The sequence below is a fragment of the Haliotis asinina genome, chromosome 7 (genome assembly GCF_037392515.1).
Source record: "Haliotis asinina isolate JCU_RB_2024 chromosome 7, JCU_Hal_asi_v2, whole genome shotgun sequence".
Lineage (NCBI taxonomy): Eukaryota > Metazoa > Mollusca > Gastropoda > Lepetellida > Haliotidae > Haliotis > Haliotis asinina.
The window spans coordinates 41799928-41822584 of NC_090286.1; the positions used below are offsets into that span (position 1 = coordinate 41799928).

Consider the following 22657-nt stretch of genomic DNA (forward strand, 5'->3'; position numbering starts at 1 on the left):
CTTTCGGGACCAATGAAAAGAACATACCCGTCATGATTATGTTGTCAGCTTTTGTGCCAGTTGGGATCGTTGGAAATGTTCTTATATTGTACGTATACGGGAAACGATTCAATGTGTCTACAACAAGGGTGTTTATTCTAACCCTGGCTGTTTTTGACTTGATCTCGTGCGTCTGTTTACCCTATAAAGTTCTGCTTTTACGCTTCGGGGAACTGTTCAACGATATTCACCTTGCCAGACTTGAAATGGTAAGGGTATACTTCCTACAGGTGTCAGTGATGATCCTACCTTTGGTGTCTATAGACAGATATAGGAGAATATGTCAACGGCAGAAGAAACAGATTTCTCCTTGTTTGGCCAAAATTCTAGTTGCTGCTTTATCTATCCTAATGGCCACTATGACATCATTTCGGATGATAGTTTCCAGTGGCTCGAATAGCAAATATCGAGCAGAGGCATTCATTTCAACCAAATATTTAAACCAAAATTTCCAAATGACTCTGTGGAGCTATGTGTATTTTGTCTACATAGGTTTGCCATTTTTCGTTCCTCTTCCAGTTATGGCAATAATGTATACACTGATTGGCTTAAAGATACGAAAAATAAGTAGAAGGATGAAGTTGGTGAGACGACAGATTTCAGGGGATAACTCTTCAAACAATACAGCGAAAGAGACAATACACGGCCAGCCGGGACCATCTGTGGATTACTGCAGCCAAAGTACTTCACAGCAGGTGACGTCAGACAGAGATGACGTCATAACACCAGAAAAGGGTCACGATCACGTCGTCGCGGAAGCAGACGGTCCAGGAAAAGATGTTTCTGGGAGACTCCAAACAAGCCTTTCTGCAACTAAAGTCGAACAATCATCCTACGTACGTAGATATGTCAGTAAAGAAAGGCTGGGGGGTTCAGCAAGACGCTGGAAATCTACAAGTTCAAAACTAAAGCAAAATGTCCAAGAAACCGGGTATCCTGCTTCTGACTTGAGCTGTGTTGAGATGTCTGCAAGAGGGAAAGATACCCCCGGAGAAGAAATTACTGTCTGGCCAAAACGAACCTTTTCATTGAAAGACAACTCTCACAAGGTAGAGATACTGAATAGTGCACCTTCTTGTCCCAGTCTTTTAACCGAAGCATCTGGTATTACATCTATTGGCGATGACTTCGACAGAAAAGAGACATCAACATCATTGCGCAAAACCAGTGATCGGTCACCACCAACCCTAAACCCAACAGCAGACATCTCGAGCGAGAGTGAGCGTGTTCACTGTTTCAAAAGAGCAACACTCCATGGCGACACAGGTACAAAGGATCTACGTGTTTCAGCTGAGGTACATGGAGGTGAGCCCTCTGCAGACGGTAGCCATATCTCCACCTCATCGGGGCAAAATCTTCCTTGGAAGAGGATGACGTATATTTTTTTCTTGATTACCGCGGTGTATATAATTGCATGCCTTCCGTTCCTCGTTTTGTTTGTTATTTTCCGTGTCAGAGAGGATTACGGCCTTAAGCTATTGTCTTACGAGATTGTGATTGTGCTATATAACTTTCCTTACATCACGAACATATCCAACTGTTTCCTATATGGATTTTTCGATCCTAGGTTCCGACGAGAACTGAATAGGTTAAGAAGAACGTTTACGTGCAGTGCATGTTGGTCATAGAAAACACTTAGTGCAACATCGAGCACAGAAACTCTGTGAGTATTTGTGTACCGTGTACCATGTGTTTTCAAAGTTGTTGATATTAACTACTGACCAGCAATGAAAGAAACCATCAAACGATGATTGCTATTTGGTATTCTTAGGTCGCTACATTTGTTGTTCTGTTTGCGAATGTATATTACATGCCCTTACAGAACAAGCATATGTACGGATGGTCTAACCGGTAGAAACGGACACATATAACACTTTTAGATCAATAATCACTTCATAAACAAAGCCGAGACGGTGGGGTGGTCTAGTGGTACAAGTGCTCGCTCGTCACGCCGCACACTCAGGTTCCATTCCCCTGATTTGTACAAAGCCCATTTCTGGTTTTCCTGGTCGTGACATTGACAGAGTAGTACTAAAGGCTGTGGAAATGTAAACTCGCTCATAAATATACCACGTGGACTGTTTGTGTCAAATTGTTGTGTGATTTTTTCCTGTACATAATGGCTTTTCGAACCGTCTTCGTTACTCCGATAAAATAGTCATTTTACAGATTAAGATAATAAAAAGTATAGAGGGTTCGGTGACCCTGGCATAGTCAGGTCGGTAAGCCTCATCATCAGCTCAGGGCTCTTGCTCCCTCTAGACGCAGCCCAGACAGCGAATAGAGCGTCTTCCAGGAAGTGCTGCCTTGTCGTACCCACCAAGAAATTTCAGATGAATATATAGATTCCCCAACTCCGCAGCCTACTGCATTAATCACTGTCAGAAGAGTTGTGCTCCCAGTAGAGTATCTGGACACTCTCCTCATCTGCGCCAAGAGATCAGGAAGGGTTCCGAGAACAATGGTGAGTCTGACATTTGGGATACAAGCGAGACATTGTAAAGGCTAGGTGCGCATATTAAATTTGCATTTCCTGAATCTTACCAATCTCGTTTCTGTGAACAATTTTGTTATTTTTGTAAATATTCTCCTTGGTTGACGCACGCCATTGTATCCCATTCGTATCGATCGATACTCATGATGTTGATGACTACACTGTCAGGTCCAGACGTTATTATTCACACACTTCCGCATCATAGATGGAGATTCGTCATATATCAATGGCAATTTCGATCAGCTGAATGTATTCACACATCATATCAATACGCCAGGGTTTGTGGTAGTAGAATGTAAACCCAATAAAGGATAAACGTTTGTAGTTTCACGTGAAAGGTGTTCTCGATGATCTTTCATCGAATGTATCCAACACAGCTTGTGTGGATATCAATATTAATGCAGCTCACGGACAGGGAAAGTATTTTCATCCCAAATAAGAGTGAAAGAGATATGCTACCCAGAAATACACTCTTCAAAAAAAGAAACGCAAAACCCAAATATCAAAAACGTTGGTGTTATTCAATGACGTGTAAATCAGCGGAAAACAAAGATACAGGAATGGAATTTTGTGGAGAAGTGCATATTTCATGAGAATAACAGTTATCACAGTCATTACTGCTGTCCACCAGGTGGTGTTGAAGTCAGAATCTCGTATGACCATCTCCAGCTGCTACCGCTGCCCGACACCTGAGTACAATTCGAATCAGTCGTCCAATGTTTTGTTGTGGAATCCTTCTCCATTCGTCCTGCATCATGCGGAACAACTGTTGCAGATTCTGTGGTGGATTACAACGTCAACGTACCCGTCTATCGATCTGATCCGAAAGGTGTTCGATTGGGTTTAGAGAATCTGGAGATTCAACGGAGATCCAGGGGAGGATATTGGTGTTGTTACTGGCCAGGTAGTCCACGGTGGCATTTGCTGTGTGGGGCCTGGCGTTGTCCTTTTGGGACAGCTGACGTTGACGGTCAACCAGGTGAAGACGTGCGGACGGAGAATCTGGTCGATGTATCGATTGGCCGTCAGATTGCCTTGAACAAGCACAAGTTCCGATCTGCGGGTGTATGAGATCTCTTCCCACACCATAACACTCCTACCAAATCTGTCCACCTGGCTGATGCAGTTAGGAGCAAAACGTTCATGACGTCGTCTGTAGACACCACCTTGGCTAAGGAGATAACAGGATTCATCGCTAAACCATATGCTCCTCCAGTTTGCCAGGTTCCATGTCAGCACCGTGTGACACAATCTCACTCGTGGACGTCGACGTAGTTGTGTCAAGGAGGGGGCAACTTTTGGACGTTTGGTACGTATTCTTACTACTCTATGACAGTTCCTGATTGTCTGATGGGACACTCTTCGGGCTCCAAACTGTTCTTTTGCTGGGATGCCAGGATGTGCAGGTGTGGTGACTCCAGATCTTCCTGATCTTGGACGGTCGTTTGTCGAATTTGTTTGACGAAATCGATCCCACAATCGAGTTTTTGTGCTGGGATGAACGTTGAAAATCCTTACCACCTGACTCTTGGAATCGCCAGTTTGCAATCGTCCAACTGCCTGATTTCGATCGACAGCATTGAGACGTCCCATTTTCGTGTACAGTTCTTGCAAAGATCGTGGATTAAATTGAGATATTCATTTGGGTCTTTTATAGACACATATTGTACTCATGCTTTGCACGTAAGAAACATTAATTCTGCCTGATACTCGTGCTGCATGACATCCACGCACATCATGACAATCCTGATTGATAAAACTATTCGTTTTGTTTGCGTTTGGTCAAGCATGATCTTCTAAAACATCCCAGAAACAAAATTTGAGTTAATTACATATGTGTTCAACATTCTAAGTATTATTTTAAAATTCCATTTTGCGTTTCTTTTTCTTGAAGAATGTATTCGCTAGTTCACGTTAAATGTAACACTATTCTCCTCTCTCTGTAAACTGAATTGCAAAACGCATTGTTCAACATTCCTATATGAAAGTGTGTGTTGCTCACGAGGAAGAGAACGAGGAAGGAAAACTGAATCCACAGATACGTCGTCACTCAATAGAACGGATGTATGTTGTCCTCTGATTGGTTCTAGACAGATATTGACCTACTGGTATGATAAATACTCACTATACCTTTTTACCGGATCGCACACGCACTCACGCCACCCCACCCCCCACCCTCTCTCTCTCTCTCTCTCTCTCTCTCTCTCTCTCTCGCTCTCTCTCTCTCTCTCTCTCTCTTGTGGAATGAGCGCACTTCTCATAATTTTCAATATGACTGCAACAAACGCAAACTGTTTCCGAGAGGCCCTGCGTATTTGAATGAAAATAAGCTGATGTAATCCGATAACAACGTTATCTCGACTATAAGCAAATTTTCTTCGTTTGTGCAAATATTGTTGATCGCCCAGTCTTTCTGTCCCAGTGCTTATGAATGGGGTCTGCAGATACAAAACAGACAAGGAAATAGATGGCATCGTATATGCAGGGAACTCTGTCAGTAACGCTCCACTTGTGATGTACTGCAACAGATTATTCGGTGAGACTTCTAAATCATCCACTAACATATGAATGTGGGTTTTGGGGGGGAAACGGGAAGTTTTTCATGAAATGAATATGCTTTGATCCCTGCTTCAGAATTAAAATAGTTCCCCATCGTTTCCTTCGCCATCTTCCATTTTACCCGTGAACATCCGGGTATCCGTTCAGGCTCGCCGAAGTGGTTGGCATCGTATCCCAGTTACACAGATCGCTGATGATGTTGTTGATCACTGGATTGTCTGGCCCCCACTCAGTTGTTTACAGAGCGCTGCCGTATAAATACATAGGCGGATCCGAATGTGGCGGGGGTGGGGTGGGGGGGTGTCGGGTGTCGGAGGCGACCGGCGGGGTGTGCACCACCACCAGCCCACAAGCCCATTTGGTCCTGAAATTGTGTTCAATTACCACTGAATGTCAAGTGAAAATGAAGTGTGTAGAAACCCCCACCCCCGCCTTTCTCAAAAAGCTGTGTCCGCACCTGATATAGCGTTACCTACAAACATCTTCCTTTTGTCTGCAGAAGGGAAGTCAGCCGATCATGTATATCCCACTTATAAGTGGGTGAGTGGGTTTGGTTTCACGCCGTGTTTTACAATCTTTGAATTCAATCACCACGTCGACTGCTTAAGTGGGAAGCCAAACGGGTTACAAGTCTTAGGTTTCACAGCTGTGAGAAAGTCCACATGTACAGGTTTGGTTCTGACTTACAGTCACCATGAACCAAGTATGCCAACCCGTTCGCTCTTCTGTCATCACCATTAATCAAACACCACCTTTCACACTAAACGTTGTCGCCTGAGCTTTGAGAACGAGTGGGTGAATGAGTATGGTATATATTCTGGGAGATACCAGAAATGGGTTTCACACCTTCTTCCGCGTGTTCACTGGCGACCATTGTAATGAAAGGGACGTTGACCACTCATGTACCGTGAGATTTAGCGTTGGCATCCGTGACAAGTGGATGGTTATCAAAATGTGGTACGACCGCGGTATCCATTACTTTAGCATTGACCACCGAGTGTATCAGTTATTGTATACTGCACTGTATATATGATATCAAGTCGCAGGACACGAGAAATTTTTTCCAGTCATCGTTCTCTTTGGGTATTCGAAACCACGCTCTACGCATGACTACTAGCGAGCACTTTGACCAGTTGGTTACCCAACATTGACATGCCAGCATTCTGCCAGTCTATAACTTTGGGCATATTTGGGCAGTTGAGGAGGACCCATGTTTGGCCCAACAACGAAACAAATTGACTTTCTTGGCTATCAAACTCCAATAGCAGCTTACTGACACTTGACATTTGCTTACTAGTAATCCTGCTTATTGTATATGATCCTCCCTCGTCTTTGATCGTTACACATGCATAATTTTTATGTAAAATCAATGTATTTGCATACGAGGGCTCAGACTAACCATACAAACAAACTCGGCGCTATACAAAAACAACCATTAAGATATGTATACAAATGGCCCTATGGGGGGTTAAAAATCAAAGGTGTTGCGTTACTTTTTCCGTGTGTAGAGAACGAATTCATGCTTAAGCAGATCACTTTCAGTTGCGGAAACATTTATGAGGTTAGAGTGTAAAATGTTTCCGCCCCTTCTGTAATATCGACATGAGCTGCATTTTCGATTACATCCAATAATTACAATATACTATGAAGAACATATGCCTACAGAAGTACGCCTGAATGTCATATTGTTTCTTAGTCAAAAACAGTGATAACGTTTTGTTTCACAAAATTTTCCAGTCTTTATCCCAGATCAAAGATAATTTTGCATTTCGGGTAGATTGGGGTGTTGGGTGTTGGATGTCGGGTTGTTTTCTACGGCTCGGGGCTCACATATTTAACGTATGCAGCCCCAATCCTGCGTCAGCCTCGTTTGCATGGTTTTGCAGTTGGATGACGCTTTTAGTGAGTGAGTTAAGTTTTACGCCGCTTTTAGCAATATTCCAGCAATATCACGGCGGGGGACATCAGAAAATGGGCTTCACACATTTTACCCATGTGGGGAATCGAACCCACGTCTTCGGCGTGACGAGCGAACGCCTTATCCACTACGCTACCCCACCGCCCCGATGACGCTTTTAGAAGCAATGGGGTAAATTGTTTTGTTGATTTTTGTAAAGAAATAATCCCTTTCTATTCTTTTGCGGGAAATGTCCGCAGTTTTCATGCACAATATGTGTGCGTACATGTCAAATTTTTGCAATAAATGTTGTTTAATATCATTCAGTTAAGATAATTTGGTGATGTAACGTTCGCTTTCAGACATATTGCGTATTTCGTACACGTGCCCGCCAGCAGACAAATGTAACCGAGTGAGTGAATTACGGTGCAAGGAACAAAGGAGATAGGTGAAAGAGTCTGAACGTTTTTTCAATTTCTGAGAATGGCAGAATATTTGTCATAAAGTAAGTGAAATATGTTTTAGTTGTTCGACAAAACACTATATATTAACAATACAATGACTTAGCTTTTTAGACCCGTGAAAGTCCCGGGGTAGAATAGGCCTTCAGCAACCTGTGTTTGCCATAAAAGGGGACACAGCTTGTCGTAAGAGGCGACTAACGGGATCGGGTGGTCAGGATCGCTGACTTGGTTGACACATGTCATCGGTTCCCAGTTGCGCAGATCGATGCTCATGTTGTTGATCACTGGATTGTCTGGTCCAGACTCGATTATTTACAGACCGCCGCCATATAGCTGGAATATTGCTGAATGTGGCGTAAAACTAAACTCACTCACTCACTCACTTAGCTTTTTAAAGAAAGAGAACAAAGATGAGATACAATTTAAAAGGATACCTAAGATGGTTTTTCTTTAATTGTGAATTCTGATATAAAGTACATTGAATTGTTCGTGAAAGCATCGGTGTAGACAGAGGTGGATCCTGGTATTTTCAAAGGGGAAGGGGAGTTCAAGGGGCCATGCAAAACGTTTACTTCAATGTATACTTTAGTCCTTAGGCACACACCTACCACCACCACCCACCACCCCAGCCCATCAATAGATGTTTAAGTATATTTGAATCCGCTGTGGATGTACAATGTAGGTATCGGTTTCAATACTCATAAATGGGTTTCACAAGCGGGTACACTATAGCAGAGAGGGAAACATTATTTTCTTCAGCTAAGACCTGAGACTCAGACTACGGCTGTTCATTTTGATTTATCTTTGACCTACAGCGATCAAGAATGACTCCTGAGTTCTGTGAAAAGAACATACCCGTCATTGGTATGTTGTCAGTGTTTGTGCCAGTTGGGATCATCGGAAACACTGTCGTCATATATGTGTACGGGAAACGATTCAAGGAGTCTACAACAAGGGTGTTCATTTTGTCCCTTGCTATTTTCGACCTGATCACATGTGTTTTCCTACCTTATAAATTCGTATATCTACGCTTTGGCGAACTTTTTAGTAACCTTCATTTGGTCAGACTTGAAATTGTTCGTGTATATTTCAAACATATGTCAATGATCATTCTACCCTTGGTGTCTGTGGATAGATACAGAAGAATATGTACCCCGTTTAAAAGGCAGATTTCTCCCTCACTGGCCAAGTTCCTTGTTCTTGGTGAATGTGTTCTCCTGGCTCCTATGACAGTTTTCTGGATGTGCGTTTCGAAAAGTGAGGAAGAGGCAAACTGTCGAGCCGATGAAACTATATCTACCAATTATCTAAAACAAGAAAATCCACAGAGGACGTTCCATCCGAGGTAAAGGGATGTAATCGTGGGATAAAGGGTGGCCACACCTCATTCTCAAAGGGGCCGCTACTACCTTGGAAAAGAATGACACTGGTATTTTTAATCATCACAGTGGTGTATATAATAGCATGTCTTCCGTTCCTAGTTTTGCTTGTTCTGTCTTTTGTCAATGGAAAACAAGTGTCATTTAGCGATAAGGAATTTGTGATTATGCTATACAGTCTTCATTACATCACGAACGCATCCAACTGTTTCCTGTATGGATTTTTCGACCCCCGGTTCCAAAGAGCACTGAAGTCAATGGGTAAAAGTGTTTGTGCTGGAATGTCTTCAGAGCGCCGTGATACACAATAATATCCAAACTCAATACATTTGCTTAATAAGTGAATCGCACGCTTACAAAACTACTCGCACTACTTGACTTGTTTGAGTGGCATTTTAAAAGTTGAGGTGTACAAATAGGAGAAATTGTTATGGATAACAACTTTTTAATGCGTGAGTGCGACGTTTCGATACAGGTTCTTGTACCGTTGTCAAGCAGGAGTGATGCATGAACTGAAGGACGTGTAATATATACTAATTATAACAATGAGATAACATAATATACAAAGGAAACACAATTGACAAAGGGAGCAACGGAATGTCATGATTGGTGGAGCAGTAAGCTGACGGAGCCAGTTAGAACACAAAGGATAGTGAATGGAAGCCAGACATGTACAAATAAAGGAGTTGCAATGAAGGATGAGATGTTTATACAATAGACTGGGCTTGGTACAGGAGTGCATCATAAGCAGATGACATAAAGTATCCTTGGTCACGGTTGATGGTGAGCTTGTGGCGTCTGAAACGTCCACTTCGCATTTGTATATTGCTTGTCCTTTGTTCCTAGTATGTACAGGAGCGGTTGGACAGCCTTGTGATTAAAGCGTTCGCTCGTTTTGCCAAAGACCCGTATCCGATTCCCCACATTGGTAAGAGGTGTGAAGCCGAGTTTCTGGTGTCGGACGCAGTGATATTGCTGGAAATTTTGCTAAAAGCGGACAAACATCATGCTCCACACTTCTAGTATGTATAAATATCCTTTTTTTTCCCGATCAAATGGAAGTATTTCTGTAGATAAACATGACTTCATATTATTTCGCATATTTTGAAATAGGCGGTTGAGTCAAACATTTATACCGTTTCACTATTTAAGAAATTGCTCTATTGATTCTAACATTGATACAATTATTGTCAAAAATATTTGATATTCCAACAAGGAAATACATGTATTACCCTTGAAGATCCGGGTTAGAATGGGTCACCGAAACCAGGGGTGCAGCAACCGTTATGAAAAAAAGCGTCCGGGCTCACACATCATTTTAGAAATGAAACTAGCGCAATCCCTCAATACTAGTACTACGTAAATATAATGCTTTGCTACCTGTCCGGTTTATAGCATAGAGAAGAAATCTGGCTTGCTGTGTGCCAGGACACTCAAGGTCCACAATGCAACAGCCCTCTCAAATAAGCACCATGTCTATTTTGTTTCATGTCTATCCTGCCGCCACACATGAATTACACTATGTACATTATTTCGATCTGCAGTTAGAACTCTGTCATCTCAAACATATTGACTTCCAGCCTCCACAGATATTAAATTCGGTATTGTACGAATGCTTCGAATGATTTATGATTGTCGTACGTGCTGATTGTTACTTTACCTATAGTATTCATAATTCATAAAGCACATGCTGTATAACGAGACATTTCGAAAAAAATGAACTTGGCAATTGTTTCACAATCATGATAAATATATATTCAAACTATTTTTAAATGCAAGTGTTCAGACTTGTTTATGTATGACACTGTGTATACACATTACATAAGTTGAATTGAGAATAAATAGTAAATTCTATACGTTCTGGGCATCAGTACATACTGTACTGAAAAGTTGATCTATGTAACTTGACCTCACCGACTGTACATCATTGTATTTTATGTTCCTCATATGTGTAGAATTCTGTATATATATATATATATATTTTGCTGCAAACGACAACTCAAACTGTAAATTTCCAAACATGCAAAATGTGAAAATAAAAAATAAATAAATAAATAAGTTAAACCTAACGGGTTTTTATTAATTTTTAGGGGCGGTGAGTAGCATTGCTTAAAGCACCCTTCTCGCCCTGGAGACCGGGTTCGATTCTCTACATGCGTACAATCTGGACGCCCATTTCTGGCGATATTGCTGGAACATTGCTGAAAGCGGAGTAAAACTCACCCACAGTTGCCCTCAATCTTAATGTTTACTTCAACAGAGTTTCCACGAGTAATTGACTTCCCCACAGGAACATCATGAGTGTCGGTCTACACATTTGGCTAGCTTTCTAGCATTCGTATTATGTGTGAGATGTGTCGACGACAGCTTATTAATGTAACCGTAATAATTTCCGTATGAAGATTAAATCCACACCACAGGACCCGGGGTCGTTACGTAAATATTTTCATATCAATTAATACGAATAAATTCACAAATGTACTATCCTGTATACATCTTTACTCGGTGCATTTCTGACAGTCGCCAAAGTATTAATTGACTAAACGATTAAAACGGCGCAACACTCGACATTACAAGCGAACATTTCAGGTACACAGTTGCAATAGCAGTTATGTTTGTTTGTTTGTTTGTTTGTTTGTTACTCGACCCTGAGGTTATTTAATATTTTACACTAGAGAAAATGCAACTTTGACTCTCGAAATGTGCATGAATTTTTCACACTTCGAAGTTTTGATTTTCGATCGGAGAAAATGTGTAAATTTCCACAGAAATCAATGGGTTTTGGAGATTAGATAACATTTTTAAAAGGTGTAAAAGTACAATCCGCCCGCCCGACTCATATTATATTGACAAAGGTAATGACAAACAAGAATCTTTTTATATGGCCTTTGTTTCTTGGGTCCGAACAGTTACAGCTGTATATTAGCAGTCAGTGAGTGATCAAATCTGGACCAGACAGACCAGTGACTGACATCATCAGCAGACACTTGGTTACGATGACATGTGTCAATCAAGTCAGAGAGCTTGACCACCCGATCCCGTTAGTCGCCTCCTAAGACAAACATGGCTTAATGAAGACCAGTTCTAACCAGGATCTTCAGGTCGGCCTGAAGTAGTGAGTATGGTGTTGCGTCGCTTCTAGCAATTCTCTCAGCAATATCACGGCGGGGGACACGAGGAATGCGATTCACACACTGAACCCAGGAGGGGATTTTCGGCCTGACAAACGAACACTTCCCCAACCATCTTCTGCCTGTGATAGTAGCAGTAGTGGTGGTGGTAGTAGTAGTAGTAGTTTTAGCAGTAGTAGTAGTAGTAGCAGCAGCAGCGGCAGTAGTAGTAGCAGCAGCAGCAGCCGTAGTAGTTGTAGTAGTAGCAGCAGTAGTAGTAGTAGTAGTAGTAGTAGTAGCAGCAGCAGCAGTAGTAATAGTAGTAGTAGTTATTCGAGGGACGTGAATTCGAAGTGTCTCGATGTTTACACTAAACGAGTGCGAGACATCATCATGCACACGAAGTAGTTTATGAGGCGTTCATGCTGCTGAAACTTTTCATTTTACACAAAAAGCCTAAATATAGACACGCAGTGTGCAAGTCACGAGACCCGAAAGTCACGTGATATACGGACATAGAAAAGCCGACCCGTTGTATAACATGCCCACGTGACCGAGAGCAGAAGAGCAACAGAGCAGCAGACGACCCAGGTGAATCCGTCCACTCGTTGACCGACCCGGCGTTGGTGACTACAGTACAACAGGTAGGTCACTAACGGTCAGAGGTATTGTGTACATAGTCATCACGACATTGTGTACCACGAGCCAGACTTCGCAAAAGACTAACGCTTAGCCCCTGAATACGTATATCGTATTCATAATAACAAATAAACCCATTTGAATTGAAAAGGAGCCCCGGTGACTTGAGAGATTCCTGTGGAAATCTAGACTTGCTTTATTTAGGGCTTCAGGTGTGTAGAAGGTAAAATAATGTGGTTCAGGGACTGTGAGGCAGACTGCCTTCGCAGTGTTGTGGGCGATTGTCGGTTGTGCCTCCCTCGATTCCCCTTTATAACGTGGCCAGCAGCGTTACTGAATCACACATTGTTTGTTATCTGTCTTGTATGTTTGATCCCCCTTGGAATTTGATTCCGCCCACCCGGTAATGTTAAAAACCAAATAACAAAGATTGAATTCATTATAATATCAGTAGCCCATCATTAATATGATTTTACGGAGTGATAGGAAGACTACATATTTATTGAAAGCAAAATTATGTAGTATCTAGTATCTATGCGGAGATTGAATGTATACCGCAAATTAATTTCTGGGGTAAAAATTGGTTAATGCGAGATGTTTTCACTTATAAAGAGATACGCGTATTCATCTGTGTATATCTGCGTATACAATTGTGGACTAATCAATTACTGGCGAATCTTTAGAGGTAGCCCTCGGAATTACCCTGCCATTTACTGTCAACGAGTAACACCAAGGTTAACAAAACAAAACCAAATGTACCATTTGTTTACGTGCTTGGGTATGAATAAGGTTGAAACGGATAGTAATATGAAGTATACAAGTACTTGCCTTCAGCTACTCATGAGTATGAGTTCTCAAGTACTTGTCCTTGGATCGAAGCACCCACCCTCGGCTCACTGGGCAGGTGCTCTGTGTACTATACTGTGGAGAAGTGAATTACAGTCCTCGTGAAAGAGTCAAATCAACAACAAAGAACCAGTTGTTTTTGGCATATGACCAATGGACCAATCGTTAACCAGAACTTTAAGTTATATCTACCCCCGATGCGTGGTGATAATGTTACCGTTCGTGGTCTATAAAATGTCTCTCTCAACATCGAACCACATCCAACATGCATGTTACAAATATCACCTAACTGTAGCAAGCAATTATGTGTAAAAGAGCCCGTTTAACCTCAATGGCCGGTAACGTGAACATAACGTGAATCTTCGAGAGATACAGGAACAACATGCAACAATGTACTATTGTATACAGCTCCTTACTGTTATTGAGATGTGGTGGCTACAGATTTCACGCCCCGCTCATCTGCCGTGTTCTTCATATGTGGCGTGTCACTTTGAGGTGTTGGATCAGTACGCTCCGTCGATAATGCGCTGGAACGAGGACGGTTAACGAGCAGCGCTATACGGGACATGATAGGAGTGAGGATGGTTAATGAGCATCATCATAATGATGGAGAGAGTCTGCATGTCAGTGACAATACTTGGTTTCTGCTGACGCATCAATGAGTTCCCACGACAATTAGGAGCAGAACCAAGAAGAACTAAAACGCGTCATTGAAGATGGTTTTCCACCGCCTTCAGCCACATCCCATACTCCGATATCACGGCAAGGGACACCAGAAACAGGATTCACACGCTGTACTCCTCTTGAGTGACGATCGAAGGTACGAATTGTTGCTCTTAAATCCCGATAGGATGTCTTCGGGAACTGGGTAACAACTGGCAAGCAGAACCTACCTGGGATGACCATACATAGTGTAGTATATACCCGTATGTATACCCGTTAGCCGTCTCTTAGGACGAGCATGGTTTTCTGAATACCAATTCTAACCCGGATCTTCACAGATGGCTATTTTTGTAGGTCGTCTGTACACTTCTGTGGTGAGCGCCATGATATGGAAAGGTCACTGATTCACGTCTACAACATTAACCAACCCCTTCTGTTTTCAGTTTATACTAGTACTTGATTTGTATTTGCTAAATTATAGCGTCTGAAGAGTAAGAATATTCTTGACAGACACCTGTATGATTTCAGGTCAGAATGGAGGCGGTGATCTTTTTGTTGTCCATCACAGTCTCGCTGTCAGGATGCCATGTAGCTCGGGTGGAAGACTTCCGCCAAGATGTCAAGCAGGTAAATGTTCCGACTGACCGTATATGATGGTGATTGGACAATGCATCGCCATTGTGGGCTTTTACAGTTCGCGGAACTGGGCGCCAGTGGTTTTAGGACTTTTGTTGCCAACAATGGCATCGAGACCATCTCACCCACTCCCATTACTGTCTTTAACTTTTGTAAGCTGATATTGCATGTTTAATTCAGGCGGACCCAAATAAAGTCTGGCTGTTTGCTGTGGATGGACGTAAACGCCCGTACAACTTCTTGTAAGTAGATAGTCCAATGTAGGCTTCCAACACTTGGTCTTAGGACAGCATTTCTGTAGTCTGTCTTTCTCATCGCTCCACACACACATACACACACACACACACACACACACACACACACGGACACACAAAAACACACCACACACAGACGCGCGCGCACTTTTGTCATGCCAATGCCGCTACCACAAATCAGTTATTTTATTAATCACAGTAAATAAGAACCAAGGACATTATTCAGATACTTTTTTCTTTATCGTGTTTTTTTACCCGACCGACCCACCCATGTTGAGAATTTGGTGGCTAAGTGAAACATGTACCAAAATGCGCCTTTACGGCGTTATATAGCAAATTGTGATCGTTTTTACCTTTTGATGCGTCTTTATTTTACTAATACCCTTCAAATTAATGTGATCTTCACTTTTCCCCGTTGTGCTGTTCGCAGAGACGACACGGGGCGGCTGACCGGGTTCGATGTTGATATTGTTAATGCAGGTACGAGACACCATCGCGTCTACAGCATTCACGAACGTTAACATCACAGTCAATGTCTATAAGCAGTGGGAATTTCAAACAGTGTAGTCTACTGGCTCATTCACTAATACCTGAAAATGGTATTGCATTAAAGCCCTGATGACTCATTAACGTTTGGAACTATTTGACCCAGATACCTGTTTATTTTCATCGGTCACAAGATACCTTTCTGTATGCACCTGTTTAATCAACGGGTCAAAATTTTCCGTCCTCACATGTGTCCCAGGCACTGTTTGTGCATAGCCTTGCAGCATGCACTCCGGCGTTGTCGGGGTTTAACGGCTTCAAACAAGGTTAATAACAAAATTACCCACGGCAGTGTAAGAAGTGTACCTCAGGTAGAACTTACAATGTAACACATGGGTAACTGTTTACCTAAAGGAAAGAATGGTTTTGTGACCTGAAGCTTCATATTCATGGTGCAGAGTTGCGTCCTTCAGCCAAAAAGCAAACCGTAGCTGGTTCGCGCGGATCCAATTTTGATTTTTGGCCACTTGCGTCTCTTTCCGTCGGCATAGTACCATTCAATGCCACATTAAACTGATGTTCTCTATGACTATTCTATGACTACTCATTTTTCTATTCTAGTCTGTGCTGTAGCAGGAAGGAAGTGTTCCATGGTTCTGGCTGAGTTCACGGAGTGCACCTTCACAAACAGAAACATCAACTACCCAGGCAGAGGTTGGCACCAACTTGTGTGGACATGGCGAAAATCCAAACCGGTCATCTTAGCCTGTTCCCAGCACATTAAGCAGGCCATTAATAACAAAATATTCTACCGATTGAATACTGTTATTTGATGAAGTCATGTTCTAGTTCACGTGATCTGAAGAGGGTCAGCAGCATCACAGGTATAATCTAAGAAAAGTGTTTCGAGTGAAACACGAGCAGTGTTCTGAAAAGCAATGGACAGAAAAAGTTTAAGCCATATTAGCTTACGAAAATGTTTCTTTCTTTCTTTTCTTTTTTATATAACATTACCTCTTTTCTTAAAATCGCGCAGGGCTAATGGCCGGTTGGTTTGATGCATGTCCTGGGTACGCCATTACCATCGACCGAGAGAGCGGCTTCGACTTCACTTCTGCCTACCTCAGCACCGTCTCAACCTTCACCGTGGCGCCTCAAAACCCAGAAGGTTTCGATCCACAGGCTGACGACTACTCCAACTTTACTCTTAGTGAGTCCATTTAGATATATTGAATAGTGTCACGTCTATTATCATACAGACTCAGCGCAGCCAATTTTAAGAACTGATAACTTGAATTTACGTCTGCAGATAGAATGTCGTTCTTGGGTTAGAATTTACTGTTATTTGTTGTGTATTTACGTTTAATGGTGTTTGGTTGGAAAATGGGATATGGGTTCGTATTACGTGGGTGGTATTATGGATGGGCATATGAATGGTTCGTATTACATGGGTGGTAATATGGATGGGCATATGAATGGTTCGTATTACATGGGTGGTGAGTGAGTGAGTGAGTGAGTTTGGTTTTACGCCGCTTTTAGCAATATTCCAACTATATCACGGCGGGGGACACCAGAAAATGCGACATGGGTGGTAATATGGATGGGCATATGAATGGTTCGTATTACATGGGTGGTAATATGGATGGGCATATGAATGGTTCGTATTACATGGGTGGTAATATGGATGGGCATATGAATGGTTCGTATTACATGGGTGGTAATATGGATGGGCATATGAATGGTTCGTATTACATGGGTGGTAATATGGATGGGCATATGAATGGTTCGTATTACATGGGTGGTATTATGGATGGGCATATAAATGTTTTCACTCAGATGATCGTCGAAACTATTTCGTTGATTACAAATATCGAGCAAAACACGAGAAGGAAAACCGAACCCTGCATTCATCAATATAATATGTAGCATACTTACTAGCTTGTCTATTTCTCAATATTTCTCTTCCAGCTCATCTGACAGGTGCCCCTACAAACGCACAGTGTTTAAACCGCTTGAAGAAGAAATTCGACCGTATTATCATCGCGGCCAATCTTCCCGATGCCAAGGGACTCCTGCTTAATAACACGGTAGGAATTACATGACAGGGTCGAATATCAATATTTGTCATAAAACCTTCCTCTTGCATATCAGAATAAAATACGATGTAATAGCTTTCTTGCTAGTCTCTATAATAGTCAATTGTAACAACACAAAAATACAACTCTGAAAGACAAAATATTCAATGTGTCTCTAAAGTCTCAAAATCACTATTTTTAAAATACGCATGTCTTAAATCAATTAAGAAATTCTCATTAAAATCTGTACCATGTTTACGACTTTTCAGAACATAAAAATTAATAACGTGGTCACCATTTGTGCTGTAGGCCCAGGCACTATTTTCTCCACGGACAAACATCACAGGTCTTGAAACTCTGCCCGACATCTTCTCGTGTGACCTGGGCGGCGCCGGGGTCATGGTCAAGAAGGGGAGTGAACTCCCAAGTTGGTGGAACCCTGCATTCCAGTCTCTCTACTTGTCGGGCGGTTACTCATCCCTCTGTAGTAATGCCCAAACAAAATATAACTGTGAGTGTACAATCGCTGTTTTATCACATTACCGGTAAAGTGCTGCATTCCGTAACATACTATTTTTACCATAATGGTGCATGCAGGCCATGGTTTGAAAATGGCTTGTTTCCCTTAGATTTTAGGAAAACATTGAGTTTAAGATGACTGATTTACGCAGTATCAGCAGTTTCGCATATAACAAGACGGAGAAACGTTGATTTTATTGTATGGATTGTTGTCATTGAGGGCGTTAGCTTAATCAGAAAACAATATGTTTTAAAATGCCGACATATGTAGCTGAACTATGTTCCCTGAAAAACCTTAAATAATATTCAGCACTAACATTTTAAAAAATATATTTCAAATTAATTACATGAAATGTTTTGGTCTCCCCGATAATGAAATGCTATCAACTGATAGAGTTCTCCCCTCTTTTCAGATAACGTGCGATGTCTACCCCCTCCGGCGTCCCAGCCTCAGGAGATCTTGAGGACAGACAGCCTGAACCCCTGGGGGTAAAACGTGGAGACAGGACGCAACCATTAACTCCACAAAGACACCAATCGTTGTTAGTATTAACATTCATCTTCCGTGTATAACAGTCAACATTGGCCAGGATACAGTGACACGTATTTCATTGGGGTGACCCCGTAAATCTTCAAACCCATTCTCCGGATTTAACGCATAATTGATCGGGACCGTTAACAAAATATCCAACTGAACACATGTAAAGTAAACCATTCCTTGATGGCTTTTCTGCGTTTATGGAGTCCAGAGTAACGGTGTTTCATTGTTAACAGGTCTGCCATAGGTATCAGTGCAGTACCTTGAGGTATTACTCTTTTGCTTGTTACAGCCATTCACTGCCCTCCTCCAACCAGACTGGTACAATGTGTGAAGCCCATTTCTGGTGTACCCGCCGTGGTACTGCAGGATTATTTGCTGAAGGCGGCGTGAAGCTAAACTCACTCACTCACTCACTCACCCATTCACACCCACTGCTACCTGACTTTGCAAAGTGGAGAAATCCCAGTCGATGAAAGTACTGTTTCTAGTATTCTGCGTTTAGTGTAGGTCCCAGCAGTGTAGAAGACTGTAGAATCGTGTGGCATGTATATTGTAAGAATGGCCATTTTGTGTGTCCTGTTTTAGTTCATTGTAGCCCCTCAGTCAGTAGATTTTCACGTCACATTTGTTTTGTTTTGTTTCTTTTATTTTCAGCAGGAGACCGTTTTTCTATGCTGTATATATTTTGTGAAATATAATATACCTTCATTTCGATGAAAGTATTCTTTTTTTTCCATTTGTCCAGTCGACGAAACATGATGACCATACAAGAAGTGTGTATCTTTAAAATGTTGGTGTATTATCTTACCTCACACATGAATATTCCTGTTTGGCTGAGCGGTATTTTATTATTTTCAATGCACACCGCTGGGAATTCCGAACTCTTCTGGTGCTTCGTGGTAGTACTTTTTTATCTCGAATAACATTGAAACATGCATCAAGCACGGAAATTACCGATTGAAAATCAATGGAAGGGAGATAACTCTAAATCGTCTACAAAATGGCGATTCACCTCGCATATCTGAATACTGATCATATTCTCTACGCTGCGCAACCCCACTCGCGCTACAGTTTGCCTGTGATTCAACAGAAGTGCTCCAAACTGTTCAAAATTAATATTCAGGTGTTCGGTAAGATAAATACGTTGTTCACTGGTCGCGAGGGGTCCATGGGCTCATGTACCCTCGGGGTTTGTTTGTGTTCATAACATAACATTAATAACGTAAACAAACCTCGAGGGCACATGAGCCCATGGACCCCTCGCGACCAGTGAACAACTTATAATGTCTCCCCCTTAGCATTCCACACTCCCCAAAGGGTGGCCGATCATACATGAAAGTGAAAGTAGTCGGTAAATAACCGAAACCGTTTTACAAACTACGACAGTTGTAAGCATACTTTGTTCACGAAGTTTGAAATTATAAAAAGGTTATGTAGTGTGTCGACAGATAGAGATCGATATTCCATAATTTACAAATATTCCATGGATGCTATTACTAGTGACACTGTCCCCAGACAACTTTCGAGATGTTTTATGTGGCTTTTTTAGCAGACTTCGGCTTGTCTTAAAACATACCACACGTTTTGAAGAATATATCCGTTTTGCAAGACAATTAGAGCTACGACATGCTTTGTCAATGTTTTGGACCTACGGTAAGCTACATCACCCTGAGACAAGCGAGCGACAGATGTACAGGCAATATGAGAACAGGTTCTCGTGCTCAGGCAGACAGTACGAAGGGAGATAATTCTTGTATTCTTAATCGGATTCGTGTTCTACTTTTTATTCCTTCGAGTACCTTTGGTGTATATGGGAGGTCGTCATCCATTTACAATATTTGGACATAACTGGTATACGCTTTGAGACACTGTGCCTATATGAAGCTAAGTATTGGCCTTTGGTTTAAAACTTTCTATTTTCGAATCTGGGCCTAGATTTTCGAAGCTCTCTTAGCGCCAAGATAGTCGTAAGTTAAAGTTAATATATGGCGCTTACGACTATCTTAGCGCTAAGGGAGCTTCGAAAATATAGGCCCTGGTCTTTAGATGATAACGATGTGGTGGAAATATTACGACCGGTCGAAATGGGAATTCGGTGCTCACTATTAATATTGCCTTCCTAGGTCCTTGATTTAATTTTCTCATCATCAATCATCGCCTGTACCATATTCCTTAATATACAGCCAGGATACCACTGACGGCATCACACATGGTCATCTAGACCTTGAAGTGAACATAGTGTACTAATTCCTAAATTAAAATATGTAAAATGTAGCCCAGAGACTTTCTTCATTTTCGAAACTGTGAAAATCAAGACTTGCCACATAGTCTAAACTTGTATGGGCATGTATGTGTCAAGACCTGAGGCAGACTATATATCCATAGCCACTCAGAGCTACTGAATCAATTACATCCACATGCCAGTCCGGCGGAATGCGCGGATGCTTGACCATCTTTAAGCAACACTTTACTTGTTCAACAGCCTGTCCTCAGGGTGATATTTGTACGTTGTTTGCAGTTGTACCCCAAGAGAGCAAAAGCTTGAGCTCACGATCTCCCCTCAAGCCAACGAATAACTCTCATATATCATCTGAGACAAGTCACTGGAAGTACATATTAGGACTATCAGTTAGATTTTACTAGGTTAAGATGTGAATTTGTTTATATGAAACCAGGTATCCGCGTAACATTTATCGGTGAGAGCGTGGCATGACTAATAAATGCGTCAGTCTCAGTGCATCAAAGACGTGAGAGTTGGCAGGTATGACTCTGACGTCTCCTTTTCCCGATTTTCTTCTCTTATACAACTATCTCAAACCACAAGCGTTCAGGACAAGATAGCAGGAACACTTCATTGTCGCCATCACGGTGCTCTCTTGACTTCATTTCCGTTTCCGGTTGAACTTTCGATGTCGCGTGTGAGCACTTATCTGCATGCTACTACGTAGCATGGCTCTTGGTAACACCAGGCGTATTGACAAGTAGGAAGGAACCACGTTGTAACAGACCAACCAGACCACTGTTGTGAAGCCGTTACCAGCCCCACTTTGTGAATAGGTCGACACTGAATTGAATGTCAATTTAGGTTCTCACACACGCACGCCATGTAGTCCACACACATGCACACACAAATAGCGCACAAGTCTCGTTATCCACCATACAAATGTCATACGTATTACAGATGGTTAACATATACAGTTATCGCACTATAACAATCACACATACGTAACACAATGAAATGGGGTAGCCTAGTGATTAAAGCGTTCGCCCGTAACGTCGAACACGCAAGTTCGATTCCCCACATGGATACATTGCGTGGAGCTCGTATCTTGTGTCCTGTTCTGTGATATTACTGGAACAGCTGCGTAAAACCGTATTCACTCATTAATACAATGAATAATCACAAATTTTCTTACCCTCACACAACACTTATAACACCCTCATACATACATACATACATACATACATACATACATACATACATACATACATACATAAATACATACATACATACATACGCGCACACACGCACGTACGCAAGCATACATACATACATACACACACATGCGCACGCACGCACGCACACATACATACATACACGCACACCCGCACGCGCACGTACGCACGCGCACATACATACATACGTACATACGTACGTACATACATACATACATACGCACGCGCACGTACGTACGCACACATACATACATACATACATACATACGCGCACGTACGCACGCACGCACGCACACATACATACATACACACGCGCACGCACACACACACATACATACGCACGCACGCGCACGTACGTACGCACACATACATACATACATACGCGCACGTACGCACGCACACACGCACGCACACATACATACACACACACGCGCACGCACACGCACACATACATACATAAATACACACATGCACACACACATACATACACACATACACACACATACATACACATACACACACATACACACACACATACATACACACACACATGCATGCATACATACACACACACACACACACACACACACACACATACAT

At 42.1% G+C, this 22657-nt stretch overlaps 1 protein-coding gene across 1 annotated transcript; it reads left to right on the plus strand.

Annotated features, from left to right (window-relative positions):
* Positions 1-12477: 12477 nt before the first annotated feature.
* Positions 12478-19320, plus strand: LOC137291544 (uncharacterized). Its single transcript, XM_067822923.1, has 10 exons — positions 12478-12586; positions 14619-14717; positions 14907-14968; positions 15411-15460; positions 16088-16180; positions 16503-16676; positions 17435-17553; positions 17851-18052; positions 18474-18602; positions 18891-19320. Exons 2-9 carry the CDS (start codon positions 14625-14627, stop codon positions 18551-18553), a joined length of 873 nt encoding a protein of 290 aa, XP_067679024.1. The 5' UTR covers positions 12478-12586; positions 14619-14624; the 3' UTR covers positions 18554-18602; positions 18891-19320.
* Positions 19321-22657: the final 3337 nt, after the last annotated feature.